At 52.0% G+C, this 24,658-nt stretch overlaps 1 protein-coding gene across 6 annotated transcripts in view; it reads left to right on the top strand.

Annotated features, from left to right (window-relative positions):
* The window catches only part of ADCYAP1R1 (ADCYAP receptor type I), a 55,709-nt gene extending 32,164 nt beyond the window's left edge, over nt 1-23,545 (top strand). For 4 of the 6 annotated variants that reach the window (XM_032401832.1, XM_032401831.1, XM_032401834.1 and 1 more), the window contains 9 exons: nt 249-381; nt 1,301-1,454; nt 1,891-1,951; nt 2,493-2,562; nt 6,274-6,365; nt 12,181-12,264; nt 15,627-15,756; nt 17,123-17,164; nt 18,734-23,545. In XM_032401832.1, coding sequence (XP_032257723.1) covers nt 249-381; nt 1,301-1,454; nt 1,891-1,951; nt 2,493-2,562; nt 6,274-6,365; nt 12,181-12,264; nt 15,627-15,756; nt 17,123-17,164; nt 18,734-18,922 — 955 coding nt within the window. In that variant the 3' untranslated portion in view covers nt 18,923-23,545. The remainder of the gene's footprint in view (nt 1-248; nt 382-1,300; nt 1,455-1,890; nt 1,952-2,492; nt 2,563-6,273; nt 6,366-12,180; nt 12,265-15,626; nt 15,757-17,122; nt 17,165-18,733) is intronic. The other 2 variants (XM_032401833.1, XM_032401829.1) reach the window with 2 other exon arrangements.
* Nucleotides 23,546-24,658: the final 1,113 nt, after the last annotated feature.

Here is a 24,658-nt window from a genome sequence, read left to right as displayed (position 1 = left end):
CGTTTATCCTCCTGGTCTAGATGGACCAAGGCCACAGGAGGGGAAGGTCTGGTCTCTCGGAGTCGTGGAGCCAGGCAACAAAGGCCTGGCAGTGAGTGAGGATTTGGAGGGGTGGAAAGGAGGTGGGAAGGTGGGGAGCCCCTGAGACAGAGCCGTGGAGTTGGCCCAGAGCAGACCTCGGAGCGGAGGAGGGGCTGCTCTGGGGTTGTTGCTTCAAGGCCTCTCCCTCCCCCGGCTTGCTGGCCTAGGAAGCTACATTGCACCCGCAATTTCATCCACATGAACCTGTTCGTGTCATTCATGCTGAGGGCCATCTCCGTCTTCATCAAGGACTGGATCCTCTACGCGGAACAGGACAATAACCACTGCTTCATCTCCACGGTGAGTGCGCTGACCCCTGGTAGGAAGGCCCTTCTGGGGCTCCCTTCCCTGTGATCCCCCCCTCCCCCCGCCATCCAGGTGTTCTCCGGAAGGTGAAGGCATTGTCCCCAGTGAATGCAGAAATCCGGGAATGGCCATGAGTTGCTAGTAACCGGCGAGACCCCTGCTCCATGTCCTTTCCTGTCTCTCAGTCTGTGTATGTACTTGGCCGAGCAGATGTGGAGGGTCGGGTGGAAACGCCAAGTCTCGCTTGCCCAAGAAGGGAACTAGGCTCAGAGAGAGGGTTTTCTGGGCCCCTGGTCATTTAACTAACCCGTGGCAGAGCCGAGGGGCTGCTTGGCTTGGGTCTCTCCAGACCATCTCCCCAGTTCTCATACCTTTGGAGGTAAGCAGAGGAGATAGGTTTTGATGGAATAAGATGGAAAGAACAGCCCAGAGCACAGGGTCTTGACCCAAGAGGGCACATGTGGAGGGGGCAGGGGTATCTGTCTGAGATTTCTGGGGACCGGGAGTCTCCCCCTTGATGCCTAAAATCTTCATTTGACTCAGGAGCCTCCTGCGGGGTCCTCTGTACTCCCCTTACCTGGAGGGGCTGGAGAAGGAGCAGGAAAGTTGGGGGAGAATGAGCCTAGGGAGGGGAGCGGGCCTCATGCTCACCCTACCCCCATCCTTTTCTGACACATGTAGAGTTGCCTCCATGGGCAGCTTTGACTCAGAATCATAGGATGCTGCCATTTTTAACTCTTCGAATCCAGGATTGTGGAGTCTTTCAGATCCATGGGATGTTTGAGCCCAAGCATGCCAGAGCTGAAGGGCCCTCAGGATTCTCCCTGCTCCTGCTGGGTGGGATTTTCAGGGCTGGGTGGGGGCCAGCGGAGGGAGCTTCCTGCCTCCCTCACCCTCCCCACCCTCTCTGCAGGTGGAATGCAAGGCCATCATGGTTTTCTTCCACTACTGTGTCGTGTCGAACTACTTCTGGCTGTTCATCGAGGGTCTGTACCTCTTCACCCTGCTAGTGGAGACCTTCTTTCCTGAGAGGAGATACTTCTACTGGTACACCATTATAGGCTGGGGTAGGTCACTGGCCGTGGCCTGGACAGACTCAGGCCTCATGGCCAGGTATGTCCTCGGTGCTGCTGGCAGGGAGTGTTAGGTTAGAGGAGGGAGGCGCTGTCCTGTCCCGTAGTGGATGCCACACCTCTGGTTCTTGGGCCCTTTCTTGCTCTTCCTGCCCATAGAAAGCCCACTGTCTGGAAGATGTGATATGCTCAGGAATCGTGAGAAGTAAGATAGCCAAAGGCTGGGGGGATACATGGACCCCCAGGAGGCACAGGTGTGAGGGACAGTTAGGGTCCCCAAGACTCCAGGTCTGAAAGGGAGACCTGCCCCATGGGTCAGAACCCCCTGTTTGATTGGGGGACAATGGCCCCCGGGGACCCCAAATCTGAGAGGACCCTCGGGCCTGTTGGTTTTCCTGTTATCACCAGGCTCCTTTTCTTGTTCTCCCAGGGACCCCAACGGTGTGTGTGTCTGTGTGGGCCATGCTGAGGCTCTACTTCGATGACACAGGGTGAGTACATGCCCAAGAGCCTGGGCCAGAGCCCCGAGTAGGTTCTTACAGATGGGTCTCAGTGGCTGCCCATTCCCAGCCCCTGCCGGCACCCTGATCGCACCACGGCTGGACCCACCCAGCCACATCTCAGCCGGAACCTAGTGAGAATGTGCAAGGTTTTCAGAGTCTCTCTGTATCTCTGGGCCCAGCTCTGAGTGTCTGTTTTCCTTTTAGGGATGGGAGGAAGGGTGTCCAGGGTGAGGTCACACCCTCCCAGTCCTGAAGGGGAAACATGGCCCTTGCCCAGGAGCCCACTGGTGATTCTAACTATGGGGCTTCACTCCCTGCCTTGACAGGGAGCAGAGGGAAGGACCAAGGCACTAGAAGAACCAGAACTGGGCTTGGGTCTGCAGCATGCCTGAAAACTCTCTTTCCAGCCAGCCCCTGGTCAGAGAGCTGCAGGGGCAAAGCGCCACAGTGGGGCCGGGGGCATTGGCTTGGAGGCATCCCAGACCTGAGCTTAATCTCTCTTCTTTCTCTCCGTCTGTCTGTCTTTCAGCTGCTGGGATATGAACGACAACACAGCTCTGTGGTGGGTGATCAAAGGCCCTGTGGTTGGCTCTATAATGGTGAGTATCCTTGGGACAAGGATGAGGAAGAGACGGGGGCCTGGGCAGAAAGCAGGAGAAGGAGACAAATACAGAGGTTACTGCACAAGCCAGCCTTCTCCTTTTTCCTGGCTGCATTATATCTGGCAACATGGATACACTAGTTAAATGTGTTGGACATTTATATTTTCTCATTTTTCCTCGTAATGAAAAATGCTACTAGGAGCAATTCTGTGCATTGTTTTGAGCATGAGCATTTCTTTCGATTAAATCTCTAGAAATGGAATTGATGGGTTGGAAAGCGTACCTCTTATCATTGTCTGTGCTTAGAACATCAATCATTTAAATTTTTGCACAGGCTCCTGGGGGATAATGGTAGCTCATTGTTTTAATGTGAATTTCTCCATATTGCTAGTGCAATGAGGTACTTTTCCCCAAACATTTATTGACAATTTGTTTTTATTCTGATTATTACCTGTTTATTTCTCTTGCTCATTTCTCTTTTGCTTGCTTTGCTCAATTGTCTTTCTAATTGTTGGAAAGATAGTAATGCTTTATCTGTTAAGCATGTTGTAAGTATATCTCCAAGTCTGCATAATTTTATACAACCTGTCAGGCTTTGTCTTCGTAAATTCTGAAACTTATTTCTTATTATGGAAGGCTTTTCCAATCCTAAGACATAAAAGTATTCTTAGTTGTTTTATAACATGTTTATGGATTGGGCTATTATAGATATGTTCTGAATCTAGCTAAATTTTTATTTCTTTGTCTGATCTGAAATGATATCTAATCATCTTTAGTTTCTTTTTCTCCCAGTAGGTAGACATTCCACCCTTTAAATTGTTTTTATTAAATAGACCCTTGTTTCTCAATTATGTTGAAATGTCACTTTATCATGAACATTCAGTATAGTCTACTTGTATTCTATGCTATGTTACTAATCTGTTTGGCTGTTTCCACAGTGAATGCCCCCTCGTGCTAGTTATTATAACCTGGTAGCAGGTTTTGATATCTGGTATGTTAATATCCCCTTCTTTATTCTTCTTTCCTTCAAAATTTTCTTATACATTCACTCTTTCAGGTGAACTGTCAAATATCCTTGTCAAGTTACAAAAAGAGTGTGGTTGAGATTTTTAGAGAAATTGCGTTAAATTTATAAATTAATTTGGAGAAGTGATTTTCTTAAAATATGGAGTCTTCCTCTCCAAGAACATGGCCTGATTCTCCATTTATTCAGTCTTTCCCGTAGAGTCATTTTGTACAGCTTTTCCTTTGTCTTGTTCAATTTACCTTTAAAGTGTTTTCCAGTTTGGGTGTGTGTTGTGTCTGGAACTCATTCTGTCATTGTATGTTCTAGTGGGTTATGGCTGGTGCATAGGGAAGCTGTTTGTTTTTGTGCATTTTTTCTTTTCTTGGTTACTTTTCTAAAGTCTTAGTAGTTCTTGTCCCTTTTCAGTTGGTTCTGATTGGTTTTCCAGGAGGAAAATGACATGATCTGTATATGAAAATAGTTTTACTCTTTCCAGTATTTATACCATTTATTCCTTGGTTTTATTTTATTTTATTTTTTATAAAGATTTTATTTCTTTATTTGTCAGAGAGAGAGAGAGAGAGTGCGCCCAAGAAGGGGGATTGGCAGGCAGAGGGAGAAGCAGGCTTCCCTCAGAGCAAGGAGCCCGATGTGGGACTCGATCCCAGAACCCTGGAATCATGACCGAAGCTGAAGCCAGATGCTTAACTGACTGAGCCACCCAGGCATCCCTATTCCTTGGTTTAGGGGTCATGAGGATGGTGTTTGCTATATAGGTTTGAGCAGTCATTCTTCATTGAATTAGGAAAGTTTCTAATCCTGGCTCATTTTAGTGCGTATTTTAAAAATCAGGAAATCAAATGTGTTTTGGAAACATTTATTGGAGTGGTCCCTTCCCTTAGTGACGGACTTTTACAGTTTCCAATTTTTCTTCTTCTGAACAATGCTACGATGGATATATTCATGCATATCTGAGTATGTGTGAATATGTCTTTAGAATAAATCTCTAGGAGTGGAATTTCCGGGACAAGGGTATGTACATTTAACATTTTCATAGATATCAAATGAGCAGAAGACAAGAGTGTTCATTTCTCATGTCTTTGTTGATGTTTTGATTATTGAACTATTCACCAATCTTATGGGGGTAAGGGTAGCTTACTGTTTTAATATGTTAATGTAAGAAATACTAGTAGATTTGGGTTTTTTTGGTTTTGTTTTTGAGGTTTTTTTTTTTTTTTTTTTTTTTTTGCATTTCTGGTATAAGCCTTTATGACCACGATCTGTTTGTTCTTTTAATGCACTACTAAATTCTATTTGTTAATATTTGGTTTATAGTTTTTGCATTGCTCTTTGTAAGTTCTCTGGTTGTGTGTGTGTGTGTGTGTCTATTTGTATGTTTTCTTTGTTGTAGCAGAGTTTTGTTAGCTTGATAAGCAATTTGGGAGGTTGTCTTTTTATTTGCTTTTAAACAATGAAGTAGTCTGTAAATGACATCTTCCCTAAAGGTGTTATGAAACTGGTCTGTAAAGTTATCTGGGCCCGATGCCTTTTAATGCACACATCTTTGATTGCTTTTTAAATTTCTCCTAAGGTCATTTCTCAGATTTTCTACATCTTCTTGATTTGATTTTGTTTCTTTCTATTTTCCCATTTTGTTTGATTTTCTCTTATGATTTAAAATATTCTATACATCTGTTGTCTTGTCCTCATTCTCATCCCTAAATTTATTTAATGGTATTTTCTCCTTTTGGATTTGACTAACCTGTGCAGTGAGCAGCAGGCACTGTGCTGAATTCCCGGGACTGGTCAGGCACTGGGCTTGTGGTGGGGAAGAAGCCTGAGAGAACTGCTTTTGTGGAGCATGTGGAAACAAACCAACAAAACCAGACCCCAAAATAAAGTTTTTATTGATCAACTCCACTTTTTCCCCTATTTTTTATAATGAATTTTTATCTTTATTAATTTCCTTCTTGTGAAAGTAAAATGTGTGGCACTTTCCCCCTAGCTTTTGATTTGAATGCTTAGTTGTTTTATCTTCAGTATTTATTATTTTTTCATAAGTTAGTGTCAAGCTCTACATTTTTTTTCTCCAGCTGTAGCTGCTTTGGCTACATTCGGAGGCTGTTGCCTTGTGGTCCTCTCCTTGTGCCTTGTTTCTATTTATTTGCTCCCCGTCCTCCCCCCCTTTTCACTGTTTAGAGAGACTTTTGTCCCTGATCTTTCTCTGAAGGTAAATGCTGTTATTGCCATTCCCAGGCAGTCCTTTAATTAATAATGCTTATGGTTGTCCATTCTTGTTCCCCATGTTCCATTACTCTGAACTTGGAGTTTCTCCAGAGGACAGTTCCCACCTCTGCAGGAACCTCTTCTCTATCTATTTGGTATTGTTTTCCATCACCCTGATCCTATTTGCTCTTTCTCTTCTAGAAATTGCCTACTTTTCTGGCTCACTCATGATAATCTTTCCTATTCCTCAGTACTCCTATGAAATTCTTTTTCTTCTATCTTTTCTGTCATTTTAGCAATAGTAAGTGGTGAGGTAAATGAGTGTTCTCATGCCACCATCTTGGATTATAAGTCTAGAAGGGATTTTGACTGGATTGTGGAGGGTCCTGTTGGGGCAGTAACAGTCCAGGCAGAGGCAGGGGTGTGGAAAGTCTTTGCCCAGAATCATTTCTATCTACTTTTTCTTTGCTCTTCAGGTTAACTTTGTGCTCTTCATTGGCATCATCATCATCCTTGTGCAGAAACTTCAGTCTCCGGACATGGGAGGCAATGAATCCAGCATCTACTTGTAAGTACCATTATGTGAACACAATTGTCACTTCCAACAGCTGTGTGGGCCCTGCACTCAGGTCACAGGAGAAGGCCTAGGTTTTGCTGACAGGGTAGACTAGCAGGGGCATTTGCAAGATTTCTTTCTGATTAAAGTGCCTTTAAAATGTAGTTGCCTGCCTATCCTTTAGCCATCCCAGTTGCTAATCTGCATGGTTATTACATGGGAGGGAAGAGAGAGAGGATGAGACGGTCAGATCCTGTGTCACACTAGGAATCAAGATGGAAAACACCAGATTCCTTAGGGTAATTAGGGTCTTAGGTGTTTAGCAGTTGGATTTCCTTTGGGGATTTTGGGTCTATGGGAAGTTCATGAATGCCACTGGATGCACTGTTGCCTGATGTCCCCACCGCCAGTCCAGCGTGTACAAGTTGCTCAACCCCCACTAGCAAGCCGGATGGACATTTTTGCTGGTCTGGGTATTAGAATGGGGGAGTCCTTTCTCTTCTCCACCTTGTTTCAGGGCAGCTCTATCTCTGGGTCTGGTCTTCCTCCTGCAACTCCCTCCTCCCTGAGCAGAGGGAGAGCTGATATGTGTGAGATCAATCAGGTTTGCGGGCAACCCTTAACATTGTGTGTAGCATTTTCTCCATTTCTGTGACCATTTGGCTTGTTTTCTACAAGTATTTTTGTAGTTACATCCCTACCAGCATGTCCCACTTGCTCTGTCAGCCTTCCCCCAGCCCTCCACCTGTTCTGAACCAGACTAAGTACCTTCTATTTCACCCATCTTGCCTGATGATCAGGAGAATGACCAGCTGGGTGTATGGGGTATGGGGACACTTCTGATGCCGGGGAGCAAGGTTGATCCCCTGTGGTTGGCTGGAAGGGCCAGATGGGCACAGAACATTGGAGGGCAGTCTAGGGTTCTTTCTGTGGGCAAGGTAGAAACCATATGCGTTGCCTCCTCAGTTTTTTAAGAAGGGGGCAGATTAGAAGGAGCCGAGGTCTTTTCATGGCATTGGTGGGGGATTGGTCCTGCCTTCATCGGTGACCCCAACCCGGGGGCTCAGAGCCTTGATGGCTGCCAGTGGATAAGTGGGACAGCAGAGAGACCCCAGCAGAGGGTTCTCCCCAGCTGACCATTGTCCTGGGTAGAAGGGGACGCAGGATCCAGAGACGAGTCCCAGATCCTTCTGCTCCCTGGGGCTTCCCCAGGGAGGCAGAGCTTGCCCTTGGTCTGTAGGTTCAACTTGGGCACCTCCCCTTGTGGAAGTCCTTCCTGTGGGAGTGAGGGATCTGCCCAGGGCCTGAGTTGGTCAGCCTTGTTTTCCCTGCATTTAGGATGATTATATTACATTGGAAAAGACCCTCCACCTTTTTTTTTTTTTGCTATCCATTTACTGTCTTTTTTTTCCCATCCATTTACTTCTTTTTTTCCCCCATGTTTTTGCAAGTTTTTACCAACCCATGCTTATATGTATGTGTTATGTCGTCAAAAATTGTTCATGCATATAAGTCTTAAAGTCTCTGAGACCTGGCACTGGGGGATCCGTGGGGCTGGCTCCCTGCAACTAACTGCCCTCGAAGGATCATCCTTGCCTTAGTCTCCAGGACCACAAAACAGGGCCCTTGTGCTCCCTTCACCTCCCCGTCTGGCGTCAGCCCTCATGCCCTGGTGTCTGCTCCCACGCGGTTATTTCAGACATCTGAGGCTAGCAGTAGCCAAGCCGGCCTCTTCTCTCCTTTGAGCTCTAGCCTTGGTTCCCCCCCACTCTCTGCTTCCTGGTAGGAAGCGTTTCTTCTTCTTCGGTTCCTGGGATCTCTTCTCTGGGAGGCTCTCCCCGCTTCCTCTCCCCCCGCCTGGGCAGGGATACACACAGGGGCCCAGCTGCAGCCTAAATAAGGACACTCCACGGCCCCGGACACACACTTCAGCTCAGGCATGGAGTGTGGGCCTGGGTCAGGGCTTGGCATGTGCTCTGGCTCCCTTTGTTCTGGGGTGGGGGCTAGGGCTCAGCCTGAGGCTGGGGTCAGGGTTAGTCTGCCCTTTCCTGCCCTTAGCTCTGTGAGAAGCCAGCTGGCTCGGAAAGCGGAGAGTGAGCTTCCCGGGCGGGCACCGAGTGTGCTGAGACCGCCTGCCCCCAGGAGCTGGCTGTCCTCCCAGCGGTCTCCCCGATGCAGGATGGGCGTTGGAAGCCACCTCTCGGCTCTGACGTGGGGGAGGGAAACCCCACATGTATTTCCCTTGGGGACCTCGCAGAGCAGGTCTGCATGGCCTCTTGGGGTAAAGGAAGGAAAAGAGAAGAGACACCGTGATGTTGATAGTCAGCAGGGCTGTTTCATACCCAGTGTCTGCAGGACGGCAACTACTCTAAAGATAGGCTCTGTCATGGCAGAAATGCAGCCAGGAAGCTGTCAGTCCAGGAACTCAGCCCACAGCCTAAGGCCTGCAGTTCACGTGGGGCTCCATTTTCCACTTCCAAAGCACCCCTCCTCCGTCTAGGAGCACCCTCACAACTCCTGTTAAGGATCAGCAGCGGGGAATGGTTACTCCTATTTTGCAGATGGAGAAACCGAGGCCCAGAGAAGGAAAGTGGCACCACCTGAGACCACCCAGCAAGTCAGTGTCTAGACAAAGTCTTGAGCTCAGGAGCCCTGACTCCGCCCGTCCCTGCTGGGCTGGGGAGGGGGCACAGAGCGTGAGCTTATCCTCAGTGGTGGGGGAGGGGGTAGCAGTGGGCAGGGAAGCTCCAAGATCTACTGAGCTGAGCTTCTGGTCGGAGTACCAGCGTGGTGTACAGTGCTTCCCTGGGCACTGGGCCAGGGTTCCGGGCGCATACAGCATCTTAGTACCACAAGGGGCCCTATGGAGAAGGTTCAGTTCAGACTGAGATGTTCTGTGGGCCTGCCAAGTGACCCAGCGCTGCACTGATCACTAGGAGCAGGGCGGAATAGACGGGTGCTGCCCTCCAAGAGCTCCCCCACAGGGGTCTCTGTCTAGCACTCTGTCGGCTGTTCCCCGGGGCTACATACAGCCGCCCCAGGGAGCTCTGCACACGAAAAGCACCAAAGCATCCATGGAGGTTAGCCTGTGACCAAAGCGGGGATCCAAGAAACCATGTGCTTCCTCTCTGGGTTACAGACGGGAGTGCTGAGACCCAGAGGCGGCTTTGGCCTCCCTGCAGATACCCAGCAAAGCCTTGGCAGAACCAGGCCTGTGAGCCAAGGCCGCCTGGTTTCCAGATGGAGGCATGGGCCCTGTGTCTGCTGTGGGGCTCTCCGGCCTTCTGATTCATTCCCACCCAGCACCTTTGCCTGTTTCTTATCTTCCCTTGGGTCCAAATCAGAACTGAGCTCACCAGCCAGTCTAGGGTTATGTCTTCCTCTTGATTAAATTACTTTCCCCCTTTTCACCAATTGTAGTAACATTTTGGAGGTTACAACATCTCTGCCTTTGTCACACCTGTCTCTGGCTTTTCTGCCACCATTTTGTATTCTTTTCAGTGGGTCCTTTTGCACAGAGCCATTGAAGTTTTGGGAGAAGTGGAGTGTTTGGGAGGAAGGGCACTTACCTTTGTCCCTAGATCCTTCTCCTGAGAGCCCTCCCAGGCATCAGCGCCCCCCTACTTTGTCCTGCCCCTCCCATCAGAGACCCACATCTTTACCGGGGGTCTGATCTCCCAGCTAACTTGCCACTAAGTGGCCTTTAGCATACTCTGAAGAAATCAGAGGAGTCTGTATTTACTGTGGCCAGGGCCCAGGAAGGGCAGGGACAACCGTTTGGGAGCTCAAGGAGGAGCGGTCTCAGAGGACTGCAGCTGAAGCTTTAGAATTCAGGGTGAGGGCTTAAGCCTGGCACAAAAGGGGCCACATCTGAGGTTTGGGCTCTCAGGCTCCTGGGCACCAACCAGGCCACAGTTGAGGAATCAGGCCGTTGGCTATAGGAGAAAGTAGCCAACTTTCGATCTGGGCCAGGCAGAGATAAATCTGGAGATGAGCATGGCTCCCATTCCTGAATGTCCAATTAAGTTCTTTTAAGTTGTGAGAAAAACATACTTACATGTGTCCATCCATCTCTTCGTATGTATATGAAACAGACCTCTGACATTCACTGAGGACACATGAAGAAACTTCTCAAATACATGACTTCCTCACAACAGTGCTTCTCAAGCTTTAAGTTGTCTGTGGATCACCTCAGGATCTTGTTAAAAGGTGGATACTGAGTCTCCAGGGCTGGGGTGGCACCTAAGATTCTGCATCTCTGAGAAGCTCGCAGGTGGTGCTAATGCCGCTGGTCTGGGCAGGAGAGCATCATGCCGTCCCTCACATCCCACATCTGTAAGGTGGGCCAGTAGTGCCCACCCCACCGTGCGGTGTGAACCGAGAGGTGCCAGTTTTTAAACGAAAACCACCCACTTGACAGAGGCAAGGGTCCTGCGGGGACCTCGGCTTGCCTCATCTTTTAAGTGTGTGACTCTGATTCTTGCCTCAGCAAAATGACATGTCTGCACCTGTCAAGGCCCTTCAGACTTACTCTCAAAGAGCTGGAATCACAAATTATGAATCGGTGAATGCCCAAGGTCTGGTCTCTTTGTGTGTCTCTGTTCTCACGTGCGTTAGATCCCCTCAGCTCAGGTCACCTGCAGGTACTAGGGGCTCCATGCCACATGGTGCCCGAGGAGGGTTTGTGGAGGCCGCCACTCTTCTGCCGTCTGACTAGGTGACACAGCACTCGATCCCGGTCTTACATGTTTATGAGAGAAGGAAAAGAAGTTTCTGCGGCTTGTCCCCACCCAAGCATAAGCAGGACCTATGACGAGCTAGAACAGATGGAAATTCAGCCTGACTTCTCTGAGGAAGTACAAGCTCTCTGCCTCACCCAGTAGAATATAGAGCAAGCCTTTCACCCGGGGCTCCCCTGTGGATGCCTCCTTTAAGATGACTTGTTTCTGCAGGCAGCGGGCCAGTGCCCAAAACGTGCCCCTGTCAGCCTTCAGCCCCTGCCTGTTGGACTTCGATCAGGAGGTCTAGCCCAGCACTGTGCCGTAGAACTCTCAGCAGGGATCGACATGCCCTAGACCGTGCTGTCCAATATGGGAGCCACTAACTACGTGTGGCTCTTGAGCCCTTGCGATGTGGCTAGGCTAACTGAGGAAGTGGATTTCTAATTTAATTTAATTTTAATTCAAATAGCTGCAGATGGGTCATGGCTGTCCTATTGGATAGCGCAGATTTAGGTTAATTAGCCATCTCTTCCATCCATCCCACCTCTGTTGCCCCGGTTTGCCCACGCTGAGCTGCCTGGGAGCTCAGAGAGGAGGAGGTCCAGGCGGAAGAGTGAGCGGTGTAGAGGAGAAAGACCAGTGAACAGCCAAGGCCAGAACTGGCCTGATTCAGACTGGATCGGCCCAGGCATGTGTTTCGAGCTGCCCATCATGCTGAGGGACCCCCAGCAAGGCCATGCTCTGAGCCTGGTGCTGACTTAGTGGACAGCTTCCAGGCCCCTGCTTGAGACCCAGGCCCGCCCCCACCTTCAGAACACACGTGCTCCAGCTCCCCTTACCTGCTGTGGACCCAGTGCGAGTGCTCGCTGTGTGCGTATGTCTCCATGCACACACCTGTCCACGTCTGGGCATGCGTTTCTATGTCCAGAGCTGACCATGTCTTGGCCCCTGGCTTCTTCATTCTCTTCCGTGTCACCGCGCCCGCCCTGTCTCCGCACCTGGGCTCCTCTGCCCTCCCCTGAGCCGCGCGTCGCTCTAGGTCCACCTCAGTTCCTTCATTGCCCGATGCCCCCAGCTGACAGAAGTGCTGATCTTGTCATACCCAGCAGCTGCGTGCAGAAATGCTACTGCAAGCCACAGCGGGCTCAGCAGCACTCCTGCAAGATGTCAGAACTGTCCACCATAACTCTGTAAGTGTGCGTGGTGTGGCTGTGGCCGGGAGTCCTGGAGGGGAGGGGGCCGCATGCTGCCGCCGCCCGGAGCTTGCACCTGCCGGCTGGATGAGGGCACAGAGCGAGCTTTCTGCGCTGTTGCATGTTGGTGTCTGTGTGTCTTGTGAGTTCTCTGCAACCTCAAGCCATCGGGGTGGGATGGTGGGGGGGTTGTGGGGACGGAGCTGTGGGCACGGTGGGAGCAGTGGGGCTTGCCCAGCGCTGAGGCTTGGGAGCCTCCTTGCTGCTGCCGCGATATGTGGTTTTCTCTGAATCCCCCACTTCTCTGGGCTTCAGTCTTTGCAACCACCAGATTCTTTCTAAGAGCCTTAGAGCTTGAGTTCCTATAGACTGTTCCCCTGCGTGGGGCAGGACCCCTCACCCCAAGGAATGTGTGCCAAGTGGCTTAATCCCCACAGTGACCCTATGAGGTGGGTCCTTGTAATAACTTCATTGTACAGATGAGAGAACTGAACACAGAGCGGGGAGGTACTCGCTCAAGGTCACATCCCTGGCTGGGTGAGGATCTGAACCCAGGGAGTCCTCAGCACTAAGGCCCCAGGGCATCTCAAACTGAAGACCAGTCTTTGCTTGGAAATCCCTTGAAGTGGGGGAGCCCACCGTAATTTGGGCAGCTCTGACCATCAGAAGCTCTGCCTTGTGTTTTTTAGGGCTCTTCTGCCCATCGATGCCTCCTTGGGGCAGAAGGACAGAGGCCGAGGCCTGTGTCACCGTCTCTGTGGCTTAATCAGATTGTAGGGTGATTCTGTGACTGTCTTCAAAGGGGTCCCTAGGTTCACACCACGTGTTCCCATTCCAAGGCCTCTGGTCAGCTCTGAAGTATAGAGGTCCCAGAACTTTGGACCCTCTTGTCTGCCCCTCCCCACTTCCCTATCTACCAAAGGGGTGACTGGGATGCCCTGGGTCCCTGGCAGAAGTCCCCGACTATTCCAGGGCTGCTGCAGGGCCACCAGGGAGGGAAAGTGTGGCCCTTGCTGCCATTTGCCACCTGGCCAGGGACTGGAAGGGCCTGGGCTCATGTCTGGAAGGTCCCTGCTTCTCACACACTGAACCCATCCATCCACTTCGCCAAGAAAGCTGGAGAGGTTTGGCCTTTTGGTTTCCAAGAACCGTCAAACTGCAGGGATGAATCCCTGCAGTCAGGCCCACGGAGGGAGGGAGGGAGGAGAGCAGGGACCACAGGCATGTCCCAGGGCCACCTTTCCTCCTGAGCCCCTTCACTTAAACCTTTTTTTTTTTTTTTTTAAAGATTTTGTTTATTTATTTGACAGAGGGAGACACAGCAAGAGAGGGAACACAAGCAGGGGGAGTGGGAGAGGGAGAAGCAGGCTTCCCGCGGAGCAGGGAGCCCGATGCAGGGCTCGATCCCAGGACCCTGGGATCATGACCTGAGCCGAAGGCAGATGCTTAACGACTGAGCCACCCAGGCGCCCCTTCACTTAAACTTTGTTTGTAAGGTAGCCCCTTCGGGCAGGGTCGTAGAGGGGCCCACAGGTGCCCACGTGCCTGCCTTTCCAGGCCACCTGCCACTTCTTTTCAGGCTTTCGTTCTCCAGCCATCACCCCTTGCTGCCTCTGGTGCCGGCCATGGGGCACACAGAGGTGAGCAGGGCCCGAGCCCCGGGTCACAGTCAGGTTTCAGAACCCCGAGGCTTTCCCATGGCCTGCGTGTTCGTTTGTCCCTTCCTGGGCAGGCACCTTCTGAGTGTGAGCCCCCAGCCGGGCACGAGCTGGGCGGGGAAGGTAATTGGTAAGGGAAGCACCATGCCCACCTTCAAGGAGCCACAGTCTGAGAGTGGACAGACCACTCGAGGACCACACCTGGGCTCAGAGTGGGACCTGCTCCCATCTGGTTGGCGTCAGCTCTGGTCCAGGGCACCCGGGCCCTGCAGAACTGGCTGCCTGTGGGCAGGGGTGGAAGGGGCGGGCGCCAGCCCGCGTGGGGCTCCTTGCTGGGCTCCTTCCAGGGCTGAGCCTTGGTCCACCTGAAGGTTTTCTTAGGTCTCTCCTCCCCCTTCCTCTGTGTCTTCTCTGCTTCTCTTTCTTCCCTTCCCCCTCACTCTTTCCTTCTCTCTCAGTCGAAACTGGGAAGCCAAGGCCCTCACGCAGACCCCATGGATTCACCTTCTCCTGAAATCTGGAGGCCCCACATTCAACAGAACATTGACTCCCAGAAAGGCTGGGATGGGGAAGAGGGCAGGGCACATGTGTAACTGTCCCAAATCAAAGGACCATGCCCCCACCCCCCGCTGCCCACCCCCATGGACAGGAACTGAGAGGGAGGGGAGCTGGACCTCCCACTTACCACTCCCACTCCTATGGCCCAGGGGGCACACCACACCTGCAAGGGCAGGGCTGGCTCTTCCAGGAGATCCAGAGGGAGCTGGTACCCTGTGGTGGGCAAAGATGGGGTCCCACTCTTGGAGACCCTCTGGGAACACCCCTTCCAACAGAATAGGACCCACAAGTACATGCAATGTGGACCCTTTGGACCCCATACCATGGCTTCTGTGTCCCCGCCCCTCAGAGCAGAGCTCCACTTCACTGGGCCTAGTAGCCAATGGAAAGCAGAGGAATCCCAGAAGAGCAGCCTCAGGACACAAGGCGGTCCCTTTGGCTCTATCTCTCCCCTCCCCCTCAAGTTCCAAGCAGACAACCTCCTTTCCCTTGACTGTTTCCCAGGTGGTAGGTTCCTCTGGCTTAGTTGGTGCTTGTTTATTCCCAGAGTCAGTAAATCCTTCCTTGGATCCCTCCTGAGTCTCTCCTTCTGTGGCCCACCCCCTGTGCCCCCCACCCCCTCCCTCATCAGTACTTCCCCATCACTCTCCATGAGTGTCCCTGACAACCCAACTCAGAAAAACCCACTGCCTCTGTGGCCCCCCAGGGGCAGCTCTTTTCAGGCACGTGGAACTTCCATCCAGAGCAGGAGACGGTTTGCTTTGCTTGAGGGTCCATCATGTCACAAACCTTCTGAATTCCATATTCGTCCCAATTTCACTTTTCCCAAGGGTTTTGCACCTCCCACGAGGGGTGTCTGTAAACCACACACTCACATGTGCATTTTTAGTGGTTCTACAGGAAACTGACATGGCCTAGAGGGATGGGATGTGGGCCCAGAACCTCCCAGGGTGTTCTGGAAGCCCTGCTTTGTTGGCCATCATCTCTCCCAGGCCCCACGCCCTGGGAGAGAATCCTGAGTCTGTGGACAGGAGCCCCGGCTCTGGGGGAGAACGGGGAGCTGGGACTAGCATCTCTGCCTTCCAGGGCTCCAGTAGCAAGACCTGGCAGCCCCAAGAGCAATGTCTTGCTCTCTCCTGACAGACGGCTAGCCCGGTCCACCCTGCTGCTCATCCCGCTATTTGGAATCCACTACACGGTATTTGCTTTCTCCCCGGAGAATGTCAGCAAGAGGGAGAGACTTGTGTTTGAGCTGGGGCTGGGCTCCTTCCAGGTAGGTGTGGTGGGTATGGCAGGTGGGGGGCTCATGGGGAGCCAGGGCTGTGGCCCTTAACCAGCCAGTGGTTCTAAGTTCTTTAACCTAGATTCAACCTTGCGTTTCCATCTCTGAAATAGCACTAGAAAGAAGGGAGCTGGGAGAGCCCCTTCTGCTGTCTACCCTGTGGGCTCCTATGAGAACACACACTGATATCTTCCTGTGGCTACATCTGGGTGTTTTGAGCAAGGCCTCCCTTGGGCTGTCCATCCCTCACCTTCAGCCTGGGGTGTGAGCAGAGTGCTCTCCAGAGACCTCCATGTCCACATCCTGACTCCAGCCTGTAGACCATGCCTCTTATGAGCACTGGAGCTCTGTCTTACCCACGTTGGGGTCCCCAGCACAGGACCTGGCCATAGAGAGCCGAAGATGTGGATGAGCAAACAGAAATATAAATGATCCAGGGAATAGCGAGTGGGGGGACCATGAATCCATGCCTGAAGGCGTAAGTAGATGGGATTGTAAACGTGTGAGTGAAGGAGCGAGCGAGTTGGTGTGAGGATGCCTAGCGAGTTAATGAACAGATGGCTGCACAAGTGGGTCAGTGAAGGTAGCAGTGGCAACCTTGCGTGTCCCCAGATAGAGCACCTTGCCCTAACCCAGCTCTTTGATCCAGCTTCTTGATGGTCAGAAGCTTATTCAGTGTATCTGACTTAATCTCTCCCTCCCCCAATTTTAATTCAAGGCCATTTTACCTGTTAGGGTTCTTAGCCTGGTGTGGCTGGGAGTAGTGTGGATGCAGCCCCAGCCTGGGAGTCAGAGCCCAGGATTCCTATCTTAGCACAGGAATTCTAAATACAAAGAGTACATGTAAAGACCATATGCCGGGTAGCCAGCTGCCTACTTTGTGTCAAGCAATTACTCATGGTGTTTTGTATGCTGTGTATAAGAGTATCTGGCCAAGGAAGGGTGGGCTGGGGAGGGAGTGGGGATAAAGAGACAGGTCTGCTCTATCCTGGAGTGGTGCCACCCTCAGGGTCCTGCAAGCTGGTTAGGGAGCCCAGAAAACATCCTGGGGACATCCAGGAAAGGCTTCTTGCAGAAAGTTGGATAGAGCTGGCCCTTGGAAATGGGAAGGATCTGACCCAGGGAATGTGAGATCCAAAGCTGGGGTGTAGCCACTTGGCCTCCTGGGTGTGGCCATCTTGGTGCAGCAGAAATTTCCCATCTTACCACAGATTCCTGGGCAGGGCGCCCCCCCCATTCCAGGTCATTGTATGTTTCTGCTTCCTGGTGTCATTCCCCATTTCCGCTGCTTCCTATGCTCCCTGTGCACAAGGTCCCTGGCGAGCATTCTCAGGTTATTTTTGCTCTCTCTCCCTAGGGCTTTGTGGTGGCTGTTCTCTACTGTTTTCTGAATGGGGAGGTAAGATTCTGGCCCTCTGGCTTCATAGCAATGGAGGTGGGAATTGCTGGGGAGCAGACAGGGGCACAGCCTGCTGCCCACCAGAGCGGAGTCTCCTGACCAGGGCAATGCCAGGCTCCTGGGGGAGGGCAGCAGTAGGGTCTCCTTCCTGTCAGCCTCCACCCTGTGCCAGAATCTCTCCCACATTGCCTGCTGTGCAAGGCATCAACTGGACCTGTAAAGGTGTCTCCTGCCTGGCAGGGTTTGCACTGTAAGACACACCTTAGTAAAGAGAAATGGAAAGAGAGGAAGGCCGAGGCACAGAAAATGGTACCTATAGTTTATGAGGCTGTGCCAGGCAGGGGTGCTGAGTGGGGAGCTGCCCAAAGTTCAGCACTGATCCCAGCAGGCCCGCCTGCCCGCCCAAACCTATCCCCTGTAGAGTGGGGACTCTGGGGACCTGGGAGAGACGCCGGGAGAGGCCTGGAACCTTCTCGCAGTTTCCATTTCCAGAGCTATGGTCTTAGGGCCTCCTGCTCCAGTCTTTTAGGGTGATGCTTTTGAGTAGAGTCCAGAACAGAGGTGCTGGGACAGGAGTGGGGGCTGATTGGGGGAGACGGGTGTGGAGAGTGGGTAGGAGTCTTTGCACCTGTGCTTGGGTTGTGGCTGCGTGACCTCAGCAGGTGCTTCCCCTTTCTGCATCTGAGAAACAAGAAAGCTGGGTTTAGAGATTGCCAAGACAACCTCTAGAAAGGTCAGATAAGGAGAGGCGACGGAGCCCGGCAGGGAGCAGCTGGGGGAGGCAGGGAGTGGGAGCACGTGGAGCTTGCCAGGAGACCTGTGGGGGAGGTGGCAGCTGGAACTGGAGGGCTGGGTGCTAGGACCACTCACTTGCAGTCGTGCAGTCCATGCTCCATGCAGAGGTGCTGGACTGTGGAGGGGGTGTGTGGAGGCTGAAGCTGGCCATGCCGTGTGCATACCATGCTAAGAGCAACATGGGCATGTGTTCACCCAGAGAGTGCCTTAGTTAGCCATCCTCGAGCCTGACTGCATATTGGAATCCCCGGAGAAGCTTTACAACATATGGATGCCTCACCTCAGAGATTTTGATGTCATTGTTCTGGGATATGGTCGGGGCATCTGGATTTGTAAAGCTCTCCAGGTAATTCTGATGCGCAGCCCACTGTTAATGGTCTGAGAGAGGGGGACTCCTTCCCTGATCTGTCTGTCCCAAGCACCTGCTTTTTAAGATTCCCTGAAAGACCCTGTGAGCTAGTCACTTCCCGTGGAGTGCCAAGGCCCGTGGAGTGAACAAGAAGCCATTCGAAGGCCTTGCTCAGGCAGTAACGGGAAAAGGGGCTAAGGTCAGCTCCTCAGAGGCATTCCTTTCCCATTGGTGGCCTGGAGGGCTGTGAGCGGCCATTTGGGTCGGTGGGTATTGCAGGAGGTGGTGGTGGCAGCCTGGGAGGGGCCCCGGCAGAGCAGTCAGGTAGATGAGGCTGGAGACGCTGTCTGCCCGGAAGTGACCACTGTCTGCCCGGAAGTGACCGCTGTCTGTCCGGAAGTGACCGTCCACGTTGCTCCCTGCAGGTGCAGGCGGAGATCAAGCGCAAGTGGCGGAGCTGGAAGGTGAACCGCTACTTCACCGTGGACTTCAAGCACCGGCACCCGTCCCTGGCCAGCAGTGGGGTGAATGGGGGCACCCAGCTCTCCATCCTGAGCAAGAGCAGCTCCCAGATCCGCATGTCCGGCCTCCCGGCTGACAACCTGGCCACCTGAGCCCAGCCTCCCCTCCTTCTCTCCTCTGTACACAGGCTGGGGCTGCGGGCAGGCGCTGGCCCACGCATGTTGAGCTTCTTTTCTCACTTCGGGCAGGCTCTGGGCTGGAGGCCGGGCTCCCCGAGGTGGGAGAAGGATGCAGGGCGCACTCGGGTATTGTCCTTCCCCGTTTGGCGCTAGCCCCACTCACCATGGGCCCCTGGGCCCTGATACCAGACCTGTAAATACTCCACAAATTTTGAAAAGTTGTCTCATCCCTACCCCTTGACCCCACTGTCCCTGCTCACCTCAAGCAAGTCCCCAGCTTCACCCTACCCTGTTTCCACCAGCCTTAGTGATCTCCTTGACCCTGTGAGTGAGGCCTTGTGAGCTGAGGCTGACGACCTTGCTTTGGGGGGGTTGGGGTGGGGCCTGCCCGACAGCCCCCACAGTGTCTGACTTTCAGTGTGGACTCCTTGAGTCTGCTTGCCACCTGAGGCCCTTCTCAGGCCTGGCCCAGTCCCTGAGGCATGCCAGAGGTCCGGCTTGTGTACCCAGAGCATCCTTTAGTGGAGGCAAGACCTGAGCTGAGACTCCCTCACCCTTCACACCCAGCATCTTGGTGTCCAGGTGCCCAGCTCCTGGGTATCAGGGCGGTGGACAGCTCCAGGGCTCTTCCAATCAGAGACTTCATTTTGGGTGTGGGGCTAAGGGTCCCGGAATATTCTGGTGCTCTTCATTTGGTGGAAGAAAAATTGCCAAGATCCAGCAATGTGGATGTGATTGGAAAGGAGATGGAAAGAGTTTGGAGGCCCGTGGAAGAAGACCTTCACTGGCTCCATTATTTTACTCCCGACTCAAGGTGGGCGGGGGTTCCTCTGGTAGCCTCCCTTCTACCCCTCCCATCCCCAGGCATCAGCTGCGGGAGGTGAGAGACTCATGCCTCAGAGAGACTGCTCCCCACCCATACCTACCACAAGGAACCCTTCCCCTCCTAAGGAGGAGCCCTAAGCCCTCCCCCTCCTCATTTCTCCTTAAGTCAAAGCCATGAATAGGATGAACCAGCCGCCTTCCTGTGATGTCAGTGAATCCTGAAGCACCTTACCTCCATGTGCCCGAGTCAGGGCCCCCAGAACTCCCCTTCCCCCCACCCTCATGGACAATGAGGAGCCCCAGCCACCAGCTCCTTGGGCTTGGGCTCAGCTACTGAACTATCTCTGAGACCTTTGCAAAGACTTCCCTCCGTGTGTTCTTGACATTGAATCTCCACAGATGCTTGAGTGGCCTAGGGTGTTGGGAGGGGAGCCACGCCCACCATGCCTGTTAGAAGAAGCTGCAGATGGAAGGCATGGCAGCTCCCCAGTTCCCGTCCTAGTTCTCTGTTGCAAGTTGCTTGGCCACAGCCTAAGAGTTCAAAATGGGGCAGAACCAGGTTGGGGGGAGGGTGGAAGAAAGTGCTAGAGTGCCATGGCCCGTGTGGGGGGCCCATTTCATTCCATGTCAACTTTCGGTGTTGTTCCTGTCCACGTGTGTTTGCAGACCTGTTTCGTGATTGTGTTCTGGAATGCTTGGGGAACTTGGGTGGAGAGGAAATGCTGCTTAGCTTGGTTTTATAAAGAGGAAGGGGCCTGGGGGATTTGCGGGTCCAAGTTTGGAGAGATCCTCGAGATGACTGGAAAAGGACTTAGTTGCGTGGTTTAGAGATGAGCCCTGTGTCCTTGGCCAGTGAAGCACTGTGGACCCTGGGTCTTTGGCAGACCTAGAATCTGCCCCCTTTGGGCTCCTACTGCTGAGACTGTGGACACAGAGCTTCCTGTTCGGGGTCTCAGTCGCTCCATTTGTAAGATGCAGTGGCTTCTAAAGCTTATCCAAGCTCTGTACTTCAGTAATTCTCCCATTCAAAACTAAGCAGATGATAAAAGGGCATGCATCATTGTTATGTGTATCACCTAAGGTTTTGAAGTGTACATGTTTGTGTATATGTGGAGGGAGGGGAGAATGCCGTTTATTTGCCCTTTCTTAGAAAGGAAACATCTGTCTCTTCCATTGGGACACCACAGGGGAAGCTGGTGGGCTGGAGAGAGGGATCATGCCAGGGACAATTGGACAGGGGCCTTGGGCGTGATGTGCAGATCCAGCTGTGTCCCTAGCCTGGGCAGGGTGCCAAGGCTGCTTGGACAGTAGCCACCTCCAGATCCTAGGAGCGGTGCCCTGAGTGAACCTCATTTCTTAGTCCCCGTCCCCACCAGCAGCTCTGCTTCACTGTGGAAAAAGAGACTTTGATTTTATACTACGTCATCACAAAACAGCAAAAACATCATCAGCCCAGAATCCCATGTGCTGTACTGCCACCTGAGCCCTGGGTTGCATCCTTGTAGAGCTTCCAGGTTCCTGTTGGTTTGTTGGTTTCCCTATCTGAACGAATTATTGACCGTCTTGTGAACAGATGTACCCCGTGTATTTTGAATGTTCCAGAAGGTTAGGCAGCTGGCCTGCAGGGTCATAGGCGGTGGGGGGATAGCATAAGGTCTGGACAAACCTTTCCCTCACTGAGTCTTTGTTTTCAAATCTGTAAAATGGGTAGTAGAACTAGGTGATTTGTTTAGCCCACTGCGTCCCTGGAATTCTCTGTCTAAACACCAGTCATCTACTTACTGGGAATGGGCGCCAGGCAAAGACTGTTATTTGTCTGCCTGGGAAAAGGTAAGAAATGCTGGTGAGCGGGGAGGGGTTTGAGGGCTTTGGGAATGGTCAGGCTGGAGAGGAGCGGAGTTATCCTACGCCATGACTCTAGAAGATCATTACCAGGAGGGTTTTTTTTTCTTGTTTTATGCAATTCTAAAGGGCAACAGTCACCCAGGGGAGGCTGAGTTCTTCTTGGAATGAAGAGATTTTTCAACCTCTTTTATGAATGTTCCGCCAGGGGACAGACCATGTTAGGAGAGAGTCTCCAACACTGGGGGAAATGGGATTCCAAATTAGGGATGCTGAGCCTGTCAAGAAACCCGTGAGAAGAGAGAGTGTGTGATTCAGGGATGGTGGTGGGGGGTTCAGTAACTTCTTGGTGGTCCCCAGCACTGGGGGCTTCTTAACCGCCTACCATACCTAAGGCCAGGCCAGATTTTCTATCTCAGTGGGTGTCTCTGTGACCCTCCTTGACCTATCCAGTGGTCTGCAGTGATTCCTTTTCTTACCCTCACCCCTCCCCAAACCAGTTTCTTTGGGGAACAGGGCCAGGGAGCTGGCGCTGGGCCCAAGGCTTGAAATACACATCATCACCCACCAAGTGTGCTGACTCACCTCTTCCATCTGACCCTTTCCCTTCCTGGAAGGAAAGCTAGAAGAGGCTTTCTTTGTGATTCTGTGAGTACCCTTGACCACCTCAAGGCCACTCCAAAGTGAAAGCAGTGAGTGCTTTGTCATCATCAATTCCTCCTTGAGCCCAGTGACCCTGGATGCCTGTCAGAAGAGCTCTGAACAGGGAATGGGGAACCTGGGCTTCTCCCAGCTTTGCCAGTGACCTGCTGTTTGGCCTTGACCCCTTCCCCATATAGCTTTAGGGAGACTCACAAAGCACTAGAGCTGGGAATAAAAACAGCTCTGCAGGTCAAACCTCCCCATTGGGCTGATAAGAAATCACCACCAGGCTTAGCACGGTGCCTGGACTGTGTTGGAATCCAATATGCTTTACGAGCCTGACTGAGGCAATGGGCCCACCAGCATTTGCCCAGCCCTGCGCGTGAGCCGGAATAAAGCATCCATACAGAAAACATTCAGTCTTGCGCAAGAAAGGGGCTCTGGCTACAGAAGATCTTAGGACTCCAAATTGCAGGAAGAGCAATGGAGTCGATATGGCATGGGGCGAACCGTGTTCTAGCCTGGGGTTTTCTGCCTGTTCTGTGCTCCAAGACTCAGTCTCTCTGAGCCTCTGCTTCCTAATCTGAGAAACGGGAGGACATGATTTGCAATCTGCTCCCCAGCCCAGGAAGAGGTTGAAGTGAGACATCCTTGTGTATAAAAGGGCTTTGGGAACTACACAGGTATGGGCTGGTTACTGGGGTGAAGAGCCCTGAAAGGGACCCCATGCTGTTTGTCAACTGCTTTGAGCCATCCTGGGTTAACTTTTGCCCCATTTGTAAAACCACCAGCACTGGGGGCAGGGAGGAGGCCAGTGGGCTGTGATGGACACAGGAGTCCAGGCTTTCCTCTGTCAACTGATTCAGTTTGCTCTTGGGGCTAGGAGGGGGAGAATTTCATGTAGATGGTGATTTCTCTGTCACCTCCATGGGAATCCTTCAAGGATCTGGGACATTCCTCAAGTGGGCTATGTCCTCCTTTCTTCTTTCCCTAAATGTGAGGTCCTGGGATGTGTCTGTGCTTGGCCATTTTTGTCTTGTCTTATGTCCGTGTTCTGTGGTTTGCCCATTGTGAGGGCTAAAGTGGGCCAGTCCCCAGCATCCCAGATGTGCCTCCAGGCTCGCTTGTGGAACCAGGCCCCCCTGTGTTTCATCTCCCACAATAAAGATAAACCCTGAAGACCTCACTGCTCCCGCTGCCGCCATTAATGCTGTGCTCACAACCTTGTCCGGGATTTTAAGGATGTCAATGTGCTGTAGATGACTCAATAAATGTCTTATCATTTTGCCTGGTGGCTGTAACTTGGCAGAAGTGGTGGGCAGTGAGGAGTGGAGGTGGAAGGGGAGGAAATCTGACCACCCCGAGTAATCCAGTCCACACAGTCCTGTGGCCTTCTGGATTCCAAGGGAAAGTGTGAGAATAAGCATGAATGAGCTTAGAACTACGGGCTTGGAAGAGCAAAGTTGTGGCCTCAAAAGGACCTGCAAGGATCATGCACACTGAGTGGAATCAAGGCCTGTTAGATGTTTTGAGTGCCTAGAAATGGAAGTAATTTACCTCCCGGTTTTTGATGCCCTGTGGTCTTATGTTGTTTTATGAGCGTGCCTACCAGATACCTCAAAGCTTGCCTATATGAGCATTTCATTCCAGGTAAGCACAGGTGCATCATTGACTGCCAGAGTCCCACCCCCTCATCTGGATATTCCGAGCCATCAGCCCATGCCAGACCAGTTAACCAATTCCAGGTAACCTCCATTTCCTTGAATGTCTACTGATTGTTATAACCTCCAGTGCCCATTTTTATATGAGTCAGAATTTACAGTTGCTAGCCACAGAAGATAATTTTGGCTGACAAATCAGAAACGGGGCTTAGGGGAAAGATATTGGGCATCTCCTAGAACTCTCTCGAGGCTGCAGAAACCAGCAAAAGTGTCTCAAGCCCGAACAAGCCACAGACCTGGTGACAAAGCTGCTGTCTGCTGCTGCCACCAGGCCAGAAGAGGTCTCCTCTGTGCCAGGGACCCACCCTCATAGTTACCAGTTTTGAGAGCAGACAGCTTGGCTGCCATCCTAACCAGCAGATCAGATTCCACATGCAGCCTCTTTCCTCAAGGCTCTCACTTCTGAGTCAAAGCCTCACACGAGTCCATTGGGTTGGCTGTGTTCTGGTTGCAAAGGAGGCTGGAAATTTGATGTTTCTGGATTCTACCTTGGGGAAGTCAGGCTCCTAAATCTGGAAATTTTCTAAACTTAACAGTAGTATTTAAAAGCCTTAAAATAACAAATGCCCATTACAGTAGGCCTGAGGTCTACGGCTGTTGCAGAGCCAGCTCCCTCCAGTGATCAGGTGGGCCACGATGAAGAAGTCAAGACAATGAAAAGATAAATCCAACCAGATAA

This window comes from Phoca vitulina, unplaced genomic scaffold, assembly GCF_004348235.1.
Source record: "Phoca vitulina isolate PV1807 unplaced genomic scaffold, GSC_HSeal_1.0 scaffold4, whole genome shotgun sequence".
NCBI lineage: Eukaryota > Metazoa > Chordata > Mammalia > Carnivora > Phocidae > Phoca > Phoca vitulina.
Note: the sequence above shows the minus strand (reverse complement) of the source record. Positions and strands in the feature narration are given on the sequence as shown.